Source organism: Tiliqua scincoides, chromosome 1, assembly GCF_035046505.1.
Source record: "Tiliqua scincoides isolate rTilSci1 chromosome 1, rTilSci1.hap2, whole genome shotgun sequence".
In the NCBI taxonomy this organism is placed as follows: Eukaryota; Metazoa; Chordata; class Lepidosauria; order Squamata; family Scincidae; genus Tiliqua; species Tiliqua scincoides.
In genome coordinates, this window is record NC_089821.1 from 285,689,165 (window position 1) to 285,702,394 (window position 13,230).

Below are 13,230 nucleotides of genomic sequence, written 5' to 3' on the forward strand. Positions count from 1 at the left end.
ACAATAAGTCATCAGCATAAGCTTTGTAAGAAGGTTTTTTATACACTCTTCACTTGCTGCTGCTGCCACCACCACCTTCCACTTCCTCCATCTTTTCCTGTGCCCCAAATCCCGCAAGATAAACATGTTGGCCATAGTTTGCTCTCTTGGGAAAGCATCCCTTCAAGCCAGTCAGTGGCAATTGCTGTGGCAACCAGGAAATCAGAAAAGGAACCAGAGGCCACTGTAGAATCTGCATGTGAGTTGCCTACAGACAACCTTATTGCCAAGGGAATGAAAAGCAAGGGACAGCTCTGTGGCCTGTCTGAACCTAGAGGCCTTTGGTGACTAAAAAAAAAAAGGAGCTTCCCTTACAGCCCATGCACAACTGTTGCATGGGGGACTGAAAGCGTTCTGTTCTCCAACACCCTCTTTCCTAGCTGTGCTAATATTCTTTGGCCTCCTGTAGCTGAGAAAGGTACTCATCCTCTGGGGGATTGTCAGTACATAGCTGCCCATTGTTGGGGGGCCTCACAGTGTGATATCGTGTCCAGTCCCCCTTGCAGAGGATCCAGGGCAGCATGTCCACCTTGTAGTGCAGCTCAGGGGAGAACTCTGTGCTGATGAGGTTCGGTGCCCCGGCCCCCTTCCCTCGCGTTATCAACTTGGTGTCCTCATCATAGCAGCAATGCTGGGCAGCCAGGGTGGTGCTGTCCAAGGAGAGCATAGAGCGCAGGCAGAATCTAGCAGTGGGCTTGTAGATGTCCAGGCGCTCCTTGGGCCCACTGGCATCCCGCCAGCGAAAGTTCTTGCCCTGCCTCTCATCTTGCAGGTTGACTGCACTGTAAACGGCTTCCAAGGGGTAGAAGCAAGGACAGCTGGGCAGGTCTGAGAGTACTTTGCTTAGATATTTGTTGAGAAAGTCACTCTTGCAGTTCAGCCATTTCTCACAGCTATCCACATCTGGAGGGAGAGAGAGACAGAAAGAACAGTGAATCATGAGCAGTTCATTTTAGCAAGAACTGCCAACATTCTTAGGGCCAAGCTAGATGTGACATTTGGCCTAAAAACATAAGAAAGGGATGCAAAGATTTAGGTGTGCATTGGTGACTTATTTCCAAGCTCCACATGGGAAAGTTCTGAATTAGCTGTAAAACCTTTCTAAATATTAATTATTAACTAATAAAAGAGTTTATTTAATTTTTCATATTTTTGTACTGCTCTTTCTCCAAGGAGCTCAGGATGGTATACATGATTCCTTCCCTACTTTTGTTCTCACAACAACCCCGTGAGAGATAGTGACTGACCCAAAGTCATTCAGAAAACTTCATGGCTGAGCAGGAATTTAAACCTAGCTCTTCCTGGTCTAACTCCACAACCACTACACCATTGAGGCTCTCAAATGCCTCAAGAATGCTGAGGGTGGGGCATCACCAACTCATTATCTTCCTTAACATTACTTAAGTTACTTAAGTTAAGTTACTTATGTTAACATTACTTAACATTTGTGTAGTGCTTTTTGAGTATACAAAGCACTCTGCATATGGATCCTTACAACTCTGTTAGGTAAATGAGTATTCTTATTGTGATACTGCAGATGGAAATGTTGAGTCTGATTTCATGGCATGAGTGAGATTCAAACTAGGAAAGATCTGATTCACAGCCCAGTCTTTTAGCCATTATGCTACACTAGTTCTCATATGATGTTACTTTATAATTTAATCAGACCATTAATCTAGCTAGCCTAGTACTGCCTCCAAGATCTTAGGGAGAGCTCTTCCTAAGGTCCTTTCAGCTGGGACTGGAGCTAAGGCGCAAAACATGTGATCTGATCAAAACATATGAACAAAACGTGAACACTGAGCTTATGACCATTCTTCAACTAGAACAGGAGAGTCATTTCAAACTCCTTTCACTTCAGGACTTCTCCTGATGTTGTAGATCAGTACAAACCCCAGCCCAGGGGGCGGATCCAGCATTCGGTCGAATCCTTCCTGCCTGTGACCGGTGCTTCTCATTCTGGAGTGGAGAGGGACTTTGCGTCTCTGGGGAGATTGGGTTGACGTGATGCTCTGTGCATTCGCATCTGCCCAAAAATCCGGGCATAATGCCCATTGGGGCATTGCATCATAGATGTGACTTGCCAGAGCGATCTGGGGACATGAAGTCCTGCTGTGCTCTGGGACACGAAGCACCAGTTGTCCTGGAGAAGGCATTGCTGGTGCACAGCAATCTCCAGTTTGGGAACCGCTATTCTAGATGAACAGAACAGTTTCCTGTTTCACTAGAACCCAAAAGGCACAAGCCTTAGTGGCCATCTGTACTGCATGTGGCTATGTGTACTGCAGGGCCATGTGTATTTTTCACAGAATATTCTGTATTAAGAAAAACTGAGAGGCTGCGTTTTCTGATCCTCATGCAGATTATGAAAATTGGCACCTCTATTAATTTTGGCATAATGTATTCTGCGAAATGATGGAGAAATGTACAGGTCATGGTGGAAGCTCCATTCCCTGACAAATATAAATCCTCCAGATCCAGAGTTGGGCTTGCAAGTGCTGTCCAGAGACACCGACCTGGTTCAGATGATCCAACAAAGCATGGCTTGTTGAATGGGGAATGCCACATCTATGTGCTCCCTTGTCCACCTCCCGGCATGCACAAAGGAATCGCAGCTCATTATACCAAAGGTCCACCTGTCATTTGAAACCAGGACCTGTGGTGTGACAACGAGGATATGAAACCAGAATTTGATATTTGCTTCATACTCCAGGTTATAAGTCACAGTCAAGCCATAGTTCCTAGGTTTGAACGACACACAGAGAGCTGTAGTTTGACAGTCCCAACTTCCTCAGTCACAGGTCTCTATGAAGAGCAAAGGGGAGGGGAAAGCGTGCTTGGCATTCATTCAATTCAAATTCTTGATCTCACAAACTAAATTGGGCCTCTTAAAAACCTATTCTTACAACCACAAGGACTGGAAATGTTTAAAGAACTGGAAGAGATTCTCAAGTTGCAGCCAATACAAAATATCACTGGGGGAGGGTATGGGTGGAATTTTATGCTTTTGTGGAATTACAGAACACACACACACACACACACACACACACACACATACACACACACACGCTCCTGTTCATGGCTCTTAGGTGAAGTGATGCCTATTCCCCTTGTCCTACAAAATACAGAATTTACTGACCTGAGTTTAAGATCTCTGTAGCATTCTCAGCTTCAACAGGTGTCTCTTCAGTGGCAAACTCCCCATCTGCTCCTTGAGAAAAGTACATAAGCAACAGGTCAGGGTGAACCTCTGAGGCCATGAGAAATTTAAAAGATGTGTAGGAGAAGAAGCTGGCAGCTGAATACAAAAATCCTGGAGATTTTTCTTACCTTCACCCCACTGCAAACTATGACCTGGTTTTAAGATGCAAAGTGCCAAAACACTTGCTTCTGACCCACTCTGGATTGAGTGGGCTTTCAAGTGGATGTTCCTGATACATGAAATGTATGAATGGACTGAGAAAAAAAACTAATGAAGTTCATCACCACAGGTCTATGGTCCATGAATTTATTTAAAAGCCATCATCAGAATAGATAATGGGAAGAATGGGGATGCAGCTCAGCAGCAGAACACTGTCTTGCATGCAGAAGTCCCCAGGTTCAATCTCTGGAATCTCCAAGTGACTCTATGAGGGACTGCCTCAAGAAACAGTCATATAAGAAATCTGAAGGAAGACCTGGATGTTCTCAGCATCTCTAAAGGAGGGGTGGCCTGTGGCCAAAAATGCCACTTTTCCCTTCTGCAATCACATCCTCGTTCACTTAGAATACTTAGAAAGGGGCCATGTCCTCCCTCTCCAAATCAAAGGATAATCCCCTTTCTACCTGAGAAAGCAGCTCAGCAGGAAAACATTTTGACAAGTCAATAGCAAAGAACCTGGTAGCCCAGAAGCATAGAGAATGTTGTTTAGAGAGGGCAGGAGACAGAAAACAGCGTACCAGGACAGTAGTGCAAGTCACAGGTTCTTGACTCTGTGGCAGTACAAGCATAGCCACAAGACCGGGTTCTTTTCTGGTTGCCACTTCCACAGGTGACACTGCAAGGGGCCCAAGAGCTCCACTCCTCTTCATCTTCATAGTCTGGTAAGAGCAAAAGAAGAACACCACACATAAAGGTGATGCAAAGCCTAGATAAGACCAATACCTGGGATAGCTCTGATCCCCCCCCCCAGTAATCTAGATCTCACTCCCCAAAACTGTATTCTAGAGTAGCCATTTTCAATCACTGCCGTGGTGCATTGGTATGCCACGAGTGGTCCACAGATGTGCCACAAGAATTTGGGAGAAGGTTAATTAGTAGGGCCAATGAGTGAGATGATATCATACGGCAGGGCTCTCCAGATTCCAGACGGTGGACCGCATCCAGCGCCCTGCCTAATCCCTCCCCCGTGTGAAAGGAGCTTACCGTTTCACAGAGGAGCCTCCTGATAGCAGCGCCAATCTCTCCCATACTGTGCCCCAGCTTGCCACACTGCCTGGAAATCCTGGCACAATGGCTGCTGGGGTGACAGAACCTGGACGCAGCAAGCTGGGGTGCAATTCAAGGGAAATCAGCGCCACAACCAGGTGGTTCCCCGATGGCCTGGTAAGCACAATTTGTGTCAGGAAAGCCTTTCTCACTGCACAGAGGTCTCCAGCTTTGAGACAGCTGCTGTACTGCATGCTAGACAACCCAGATTTTACAGCCATGCAACATTCTCAGTTCGCAGGAGCTTCCCCAACCACAGGCTCTTATCTTCTTAATCCCTGGTTTATGACTGCAGTTTTTATTTTCCCTTTCAAGTTGGTATAGGCATGCATATTATATATACTATACAGCAGTGGTTCTCACACATTTAGCAACGGGACTCACTTTTTAGAATGAGAATCTGTCAGGATCCACTTGAAGTGATGTCATGACCGGAAGTGACATCATCAAGCGGGAACATTTTTCACAATCCTAGGCTGCAATCCTACCCACACTTACTCAGGAATAAGTCCCATTTACAATCACTGTTAAAAGTACAGGTCTGTAACATTTCCCCAATGCAGTCACACGCCATGGTAGTATCAAGACTAATTTATTAAAAATAAAATATTGAAATGAATGGGGATCCACCTGAAATTGGCTCATGAGTCGTGATCCACCTAGTGGGTTCCGACCCACAGTCTGAGAAACACTGCTATACAGTATGAAGAGTGGTACAATCATTTTGTCTGCGGTTACATTGCCAGTACACTCAAAGCACATCACAGGTGTTTGGTAATAAAAGCACAGAGTTCTGTCATAGAGTTGGAAGAGATTTTCAAGCTCAACTCCAACTTCCTGCCAATGCAGAAAGGGAGGGGCATTGAATTTAGAAAGGAGAAAGTAAAACCATGACAGTTGGAGCCAGAGAGATGGAATGGACAGTGAGAACTGCTGGCTAAAGTGGACTCAGGACACAGATTCTATCCCAGTTGCTAACCATGTTATTGTTTTAATTGTTTTTAATTAATTAAAATAAATTATTTTAATCAATTGTTAAGGAGTTGAATTGTTTATGTTTAGGTATGTTTATTATATTTGTACTTGATTAATATTAATTTGTTAAGGAAATAAAATATAGGTATGTATTTAAACACTAATTATCACCAGATCCCAGAGTGAATGTTCATCTGTGCCTCCTCATCTTTACTATATAGAACACTGTTTCACAAACTGTGGGCCAGGAGCTGATTTCAGGTTGGGTCCCCATTCATTTTAATATTTTATTTTTAGTATATTATACTTGATGCCAGCATGGTATGTGACTGCATTTGGGGAGATCTGTACTTTTAACAGGCTACAATGTATATGTTTTTAATAATGATTGTTTAGGATTGTTAAGAATTTTCCCTGTTTGATGATGTCACTTCCAGCCATGATATCACTTCCAGGTTAATGACATCATTTCCGGTGGGTCCCAACAGATTATCATTCTAAAAAGTGGGTCCTGGGCTAAAATGTTTGAGAACCACTGATATATTACAATTACCCAAGACAGAAAATATGGAGGGATGTTTATAGGGGTGCCCATAATACTGGGATTTCAAGGGGGGTACATCCCATTGTTTCTCACATTGGGTCAATTCTACTAGCTGGTTCTGGGTCTCATAACACAGGATCAAAGAGAACGGAGGAAAACAGAAAGAGCAAGAGATCTTGAACTGAAGGAACACACACACACAAACACCATGTTTTCTGTCTCCTTCAGTGGGCATTAAAGGACTCTCAGCTCTGCAAATTTACTGAGGAAAGGGAAGGGAGACTCACCATAATTCTCTTTGAAGATCCAGTTCTTCTGACTGGGCCATCTCTGATCCCAGTCACCTCCCACTCCACTCAGCACCGTTTCTTCCTCATCATACTCTGAAGTATAGTCTTCTTCCTCCTCCTCCTCCTCTTCTTCCCCCCTGTCCAAGTTGTCATCTTCATCCCCCTCCTCCACAGGGTCTGTGTACTCCCAGAAAAGTGGCCAGAAGAGGTCTTTATGGGACAGCCACTCAGTGGAGGTCAGAGACCAGTCATTTCTTGTTTCCTTCAGAAGATCCATCTCCATCTCAGCCTGAGGATCATCCACTACTTCAATGGTCACCTGGAAGCCAAGACACCAGAAAGCTTTCAGGAGCATCAGCAGTAAAGCAAAGCCCTGCACTGTCAAATCCTTTGAATAAGAAACTGTACATTTTTGCTCGCATGAATCCTCTTGTCTGCCCATCTCGACTTTTGTATTTTCTCCCTGGTGTCAGTGCTGACCAAGACTCACACACATTTACAACTCTCTTAATCTTGCTTTCTTAATCTCTAACTGTTCTCCTCCACAGCTGCCTGCTCTCTCTCCAGTCTGTTATCTCTCAAACCTGACTTCCAAATCTGGTTCCTATGTAAACCCTTCCTTTAACTCTTCTACTCCTGTCCTCATTCCATTTTATAATAACTAACATGCACATGACATTCTGAAGATAGTAAAAAAAAAAATCTCCAGTAAACTCTTATCTGCCAGTATATCAGCTTTGTGTCTAAACTACACAGGCTATTTAAGAACATAAGAACATAAGAACAGCCCCACTGGATCAGGCCATAGGCCCATCTAGTCCAGCTTCCTGTATCTCACAGCGGCCCACCAAATGCCCCAGGGAGCACACCAGATAACAAGAGACCTCATCCTGGTGCCCTCCCCTACATCTGGCATTCTGACTTAACCCATTCCTAAAATCAGGAGGTTGCGCATACACATCATGGCTTGTACCCCATAATGGATTTTTCCTCCAGAAACTCGTCCAATCCCCTTTTAAAGGCGTCTAGGCTAGACGCCAGCACCACATCCTGTGGCAAGGAGTTCCACAGACCGACCACGCGCTGAGTAAAGAAATATTTTCTTTTGTCTGTCCTAACCCGCCCAACACTCAATTTTAGTGGATGTCCCCTGGTTCTGGTATTATGTGAGAGTGTAAAGAGCATCTCCCTATCCACTCTGTCCATCCCCTGCATAATTTTGTATGTCTCAATCATGTCCCCCCTCAAGCGTCTCTTTTCTAGGCTGAAGAGGCCCAAACGCCGTAGCCTTTCCTCATAAGGAAGGCTTATGCCGTAGCCTTTCCTTACGTAGCCTTACGCCGTAGCCTTTCCTCATATTTGCCACATGCGAAGCAGATATGGGGTGTTTTGCCACATGTACGGAAATAACTCAGTATCAGAAAGGAAGAAGTCCTTTCAATCTGTATTTGTGGTAACTATTTTTATGAGACCTTGGTTTGATGGACCAATTGGTTCATCAGATCCACATCCAGAGGATTCTGCTTTAATCCTGTCATTTATTTAGTAAACACAAATCAATCTGGATTGATCATATCACTATGTAGGCTGATACTTTGTAAAAATGCTCTGTAACAGGAGGTTCTGTCGCTGGAAAATGTACATGTATTTTTAAATTCTATAAACTTTGTGCTGTTCCTGTTTTTGTTCTTGCCATTTTATAAAAGGGTTAATAAAGACATGTGTTCCGGTTTTTAAAAAAAATAGTCAGAAGTCACCAATAGAGTTCCCTCTAATTCTTTGGGCCTTCCACGGCTGCACAGTGGCACCCCTGGAGCACTGGCAATGATGTCACTGTCTTCATCTACTTCTGGAAAGTTGAGCTCTAAGCCACTTGATTCAGAGCCACAAAGCCATACAGCTTATAGGAACAGTGGTCATCAATGCAGGGAATTTTCTATAAACTGGAAAAGGTTCATCCCTCCCCCCTGCCCCTTTCAGGCTGGACATTCTGCAAGTGTACTTGTGGGCAAATAGACAAGCAAAATTTGGGGAGCTAGTAATTTTGACAGACATTTGCCATGCTGGGCTAGACTACTATCATTCATTCACAGAATTTATATCCCACCTTTCTATTCCAGTAAAGGGCACTCAAAGTGGCTATTATTTAAGAACATAAGAACAGTCCCACTGGATCAGGCCATAGGCCCATCTAGTCCAGCTTCCTGTATCTCACAGTGGCCCACCAAATGTCCCAGGGAGCACACCAGATAACAAGAGACCTCATCCTGGTGCCCTCCCTTGCATCTGGCATTCTGACATAGCCCGTTTCTAGAATCAGGAGGTTGCACATACACATCATGGCTTGTAACTCATAATGGATTTTTCCTTCAGAAATTTGTCCACTTCCCTTTTAAAGGCATCCAGGTCAGATGCCGTCACCACATCCTATGGCAAGGATTTTTTTTTTAATGTACTTTTATGTAGGATGTATTTTTATGTACTTACTAACACCTTTACTAAGGTTACCAATGACAAAAAACAAACAATGACAAATTCTACAAACTCATCATACAGGCAGTAGCAAAGTAAGAGTGAGCTAAAAGCCATCTCAAAACAGGAACCTTTTTTGTCTGCTCCTGAAAGCTACCAAAGAAAGCAATCCAACATCCCTTGGATTCCACAGGTGGAGAACTGCCACAAGAGAAGTTCTTATCACCACTTGAGGCTGGCTGAGTGTCTGCTGGCAATGGTCCAGAGAGAAGGGCCTCAAAGTCAGGTCACGTGTCTTACAGAGGGCAACAGCTGCTCCTTGTGAGCATCTGGAATCTGTCACTGGTACAGAATGGGGCAGCTTGTCCTCCTATCAGCCACTGACAACACATCAAACTGATGCTAACTTTAGGCCTTCAGAACACAATTCAAGTTTCCGGTTTTGATACAATAAATGCAAGCTAAACTAAATTACCTGAAGTCCTGAATACCTAAGAGACTGCCTCTCGCCTTCCCTTTATTCCATTAAGCTAAGCCTGACCTAGTGCGCTAGAATATGTGCTGCCCTGAAAGGGCCACCTAGTCCAGCATCTAATCCTGCTTCCCAAAGTGACCCATCAGAGACACCTGGAAAGCAAGGAAGGCCATAAGAAGGCAAAAGTCTTCTCCCACCACTACTCCCCAACAAGTGGTAGTCAGTGGCATTTGGGTGTTTCAAACAACCATCACGATAAACATCTGAATTTGGGTGTTTCAAACAACCATCATGACAAACAGTCCATGACAGACACCCACCATGAATTTTGATTTTACTCTTTCTGTTATGGTCTGAGGGCAGAGGATACAGAAACCCTATTAAAGTTAAGCGGGTCTGGGGAGAAACACCTCCCCCCCCCCAACGAGACTAAGCAGGCCTACATGGAAACCACCTGGGAATACCATGCATTACACCTGCCATCCAAAATGAAAGAACACTGGGATATAAATTAAATTGTGGGGAAAAATTTAAAAATCTGAAGAGAGAGAGAGAGATTGGCATTTCTGCGTATTTTCCCCACAATTATTGAATTCCACCCCCCTCCAATACTCTGAAAGTCCAGGTCAGCACCATCTATTCAAAAATGTGGTTTAAAGTTAGACCAGGAACTAAAAAGCAGCAAAATCAGTCACTAGCTGGTCTACCTGTATATTTGGATTCTGGGCACTTAGGTCCACATTGGCTAAGCCTGGCAGATTCTGCAAGTCCAGCACAAAGGGTGTGCTCTCCTCCTGGATTGCCCCAGCAGGTTGGAGAGAAGCCAACTGGTTCCTTGCAGCACGGTGCGAAGGCCAACGGCGTTTTTGCCGGTGTGGCATGGCCCGTCCATGTCGCCTCAGGTTCTGGACCTTGTTATACGGTGGCATTTCTTCTCTGGTTGAAGCAATGTCAGAAGTGGAGATCTGGCAATTGAAAACAACAATGGTAGCATCAGCACAACTCATAAAGGCCTACATATAGCGGTCTTCCTTGCAAACATCAGATACAAGATAGAACAGGCACCAGTGACGTTAGCTCAAAGAATAGGGATTTGTATACTGTGACACATCTACGTCTTTTAATGCAATATAGGGCAATTACTAAGAGTTCAGCAAGCTCATTGTCCACATCTGCAGGTTACAAAAGTGGCCCATCAAACCTAGCTTTGCCACTCCTTGATGGTTCAGACCAAACTATCCCCACACATGTCTATTTCCATCATTCTTCCCAACTACATAGTTTCTTTACTTCACAAAAGGGCAGAGGGAAAAGATTTAATTGGGGGAAATGGGTGGCACAAGGGGAAATTATTTCTGCTCCCTCTTTCTCAGGGCCAATGATCCTATGTCAATCAGGCCCTCTAAGCATGCAGATTTTGAACAAATATGAACGGACAGGAGACCTATCAAGGAACTTCCATGTCTTATCTACACTGGCCCTAATGACTTTTCCATCCCTGAAGCTTCTGAAGTAAATTTTTAAAGAGACTCGACTTTGCCAGAGGTAGGAAGGAACCTTGTCAAACACATTTAAAAAAAACAAGCATCGGTATATTATTATTATTATTGACAGTATTTATATACCGCTTTTCAACAAAAGTTCACAAAACGGTTTACAGAGAAAATCAAAAACTAATGGCTCCCTGTCCCAAAAGGGCTCACAATCTAAAAGGATGCAAAAGAACACCAGCAGACAGCCACTAGAAAAGACACTGCTGGGGTGAGTATAGCCTCCATAAAAGATTTTCCTCTGCTGCAGTATTTAACACCCCTTCAGTGGTGATATTCTTTCACTGTTCTGCAGAGGGTCGCTTCCACAGAAGCGGTACATCTTGCTGCTATCAGCTCTTGACACACAGCCAGAGTCCTCCAGGCTCGTTCCCTTCCTTTCGCTGCAGGAGCCTAGAGTGTTGCTGTAGGATTAGGGTATAAGGGGATGCTCCCCTCCCCATATGGGATACTGTTATTACCTGCAATTAGGGCTTGATGGCTTGGGAAGGGACTCTTCCCCCCACCACCCCACTTTCATCCTGATCGCTGGAGCACTTCAAAGGGAGCCGGGGCAGGTCCGGACTCACATGAGTGCACACACAAGGTGTCATCAATGGGTTTACAAGGGCCGCACATCAAAGATCTGAAGCCCATCTTTCCCTCCCACAGTGAAAGGAAGAGATAGCAGCAGGAAGATTGAGGGTCCCTTTGCTGTTTTATTAAGGAGCGGAGCTAGCTAGTTGGGGTGAAGGCACTGCCAACACTGTGTTTCAAGAAGAGTCGCAGTAAAGAGGAGGGAAATTTGACTCCTGCAATCCACAGAAATCTGGCATGCTCTCTCAGATCTTTACACAGGAGAGGAAGGGGTTGAGAAGCTTTGCAAGACTGGCCAATTGGATTTTTCCAGACCTAGTTGGGCTGCTTAGGTACCAGACACTACTGTTGCAGTATTTATCAATCTAGAGCAGTGTTTCTAAAACTGTGGGTTGGGACCCACTAGGTGGGTCGCAAGCCAATTTCAGGTGGGTCCCCATTCATTTCAATGTTTTATTTTTAATATGTTAGACTTGATGCTACCATGGTATGGGACTGCATCTGGGGAAATGTTACAGACCTGTACTTTTAACAAGCTACTATATATTTTAACAATGGTAGTAAATGGGACTTACTCCTGGGTAAGTGTGGGAAAGATTGCAGCCTAGAATTGTTAAAAATTTCCTGCTTGATGATGTCACTTTCGGTCATGACATCACTTTTGGTGGGTCCTTACAGATTCTGACAGATAAGAAGTGGGACCCAATGCTAAATGTGTAAGAAGCAGTGATCTAGAGGCTTTAATTACAATCCAAGTGTGCTCTGCAGCTAAACAGGCACATAGCAAATTTGGCACTAATATACAGATGAAACTGGAGAAATTGTAACATGCAACTTTGCAGATAAACACACACAAATTATTAGCCCGAAAGAATTGTCAATAACCAACACATGCGAGTTGTGACAAACCAACAGACTGAGGAAGGGAGAGAGGGAGGGAGAGAATCATGTGAACATATAAAGTAGCCTTATTGAGTCATTAGACCAGGGGTGCCCAAACCCCGGCCCGGAGACCATTTGCGGCCCTCGGTGACTCCCAATCTGGCCTGTGGGGAGCTCCTAGTCTCCAATGAGCCTCTGGCCCTCTGGAGACTTACTGGAGCCTGTGCTGGCCTGACGCAACTGCTCTCAGCATGAGGACAACTGTTCAACCTCTTGCATGAGCTGCGGGCTGAGGGCTCCCACCACTGCTTGCTGTTTCACATCTGTGATGCAGCAACGGCAGTGAAGGAAAGGCCAGCCTTACTTTGTGCAAGGCCTTTTATAGGCCTTGAGCTACTGCAAGACCTTCATTCATTCATATAAATTCCATCTCTAGTATATTCATTTATATAAATTTGAAATGTAAATTAATTCTTTGTTTCCTGGCCCCCGACACAGTGTCAGAGTGATGATGTGGCCCTCCTGCCAAAAAGTTTGGACACCCCTGCATTATACTATTCCTCCATAGGTCAATATTGTATACAGTGACTGGCATTGGTTCTCTGGAGTTTCAACCAGCCCCATCAGACATCTCTTGCATGCAAAGAAGATGCTTTCTCACTGAGCTACAGCACTTTCTGCAACAATTTCCTTGCCTAGACACCTGAAGGCCTTTCTTACCTATGACATGTAGTAAGCTAACGACTACTTCTTTAGCTGGCAGTAAGAGTCATCAACCACATGAATTTTACCAGACTCTTTGCTATGGAAGCGGAATGCTAAAGATGTCATCAAAGTTTCTGTTTGCAGTTCCATGTTTCGAGCAGCCATGCTGGGAACCTTATAGTCTCTCTCCTACTCCCATGTGCCATTTCTATAATCCAAAATTGCTAGCCCAAAGCTGATCTTAGCCCCACTTT

General features: G+C 44.5%; 1 protein-coding gene across 1 annotated transcript in view; it reads right to left on the reverse strand.

Annotated features, from left to right (window-relative positions):
* Window positions 1–424: 424 nt before the first annotated feature.
* Window positions 425–13,230, reverse strand: part of ISM2 (isthmin 2) — a 33,902-nt gene continuing 21,096 nt past the window's right edge. Inside the window, exons 2-7 of the mRNA XM_066623996.1 lie at window positions 9,971–10,228; window positions 6,314–6,635; window positions 4,237–4,242; window positions 3,979–4,119; window positions 3,179–3,250; window positions 425–942 (exon numbers count right to left, since the gene is read on the reverse strand). Coding sequence (XP_066480093.1) covers window positions 425–942; window positions 3,179–3,250; window positions 3,979–4,119; window positions 4,237–4,242; window positions 6,314–6,635; window positions 9,971–10,228 — 1,317 coding nt within the window. The remainder of the gene's footprint in view (window positions 943–3,178; window positions 3,251–3,978; window positions 4,120–4,236; window positions 4,243–6,313; window positions 6,636–9,970; window positions 10,229–13,230) is intronic.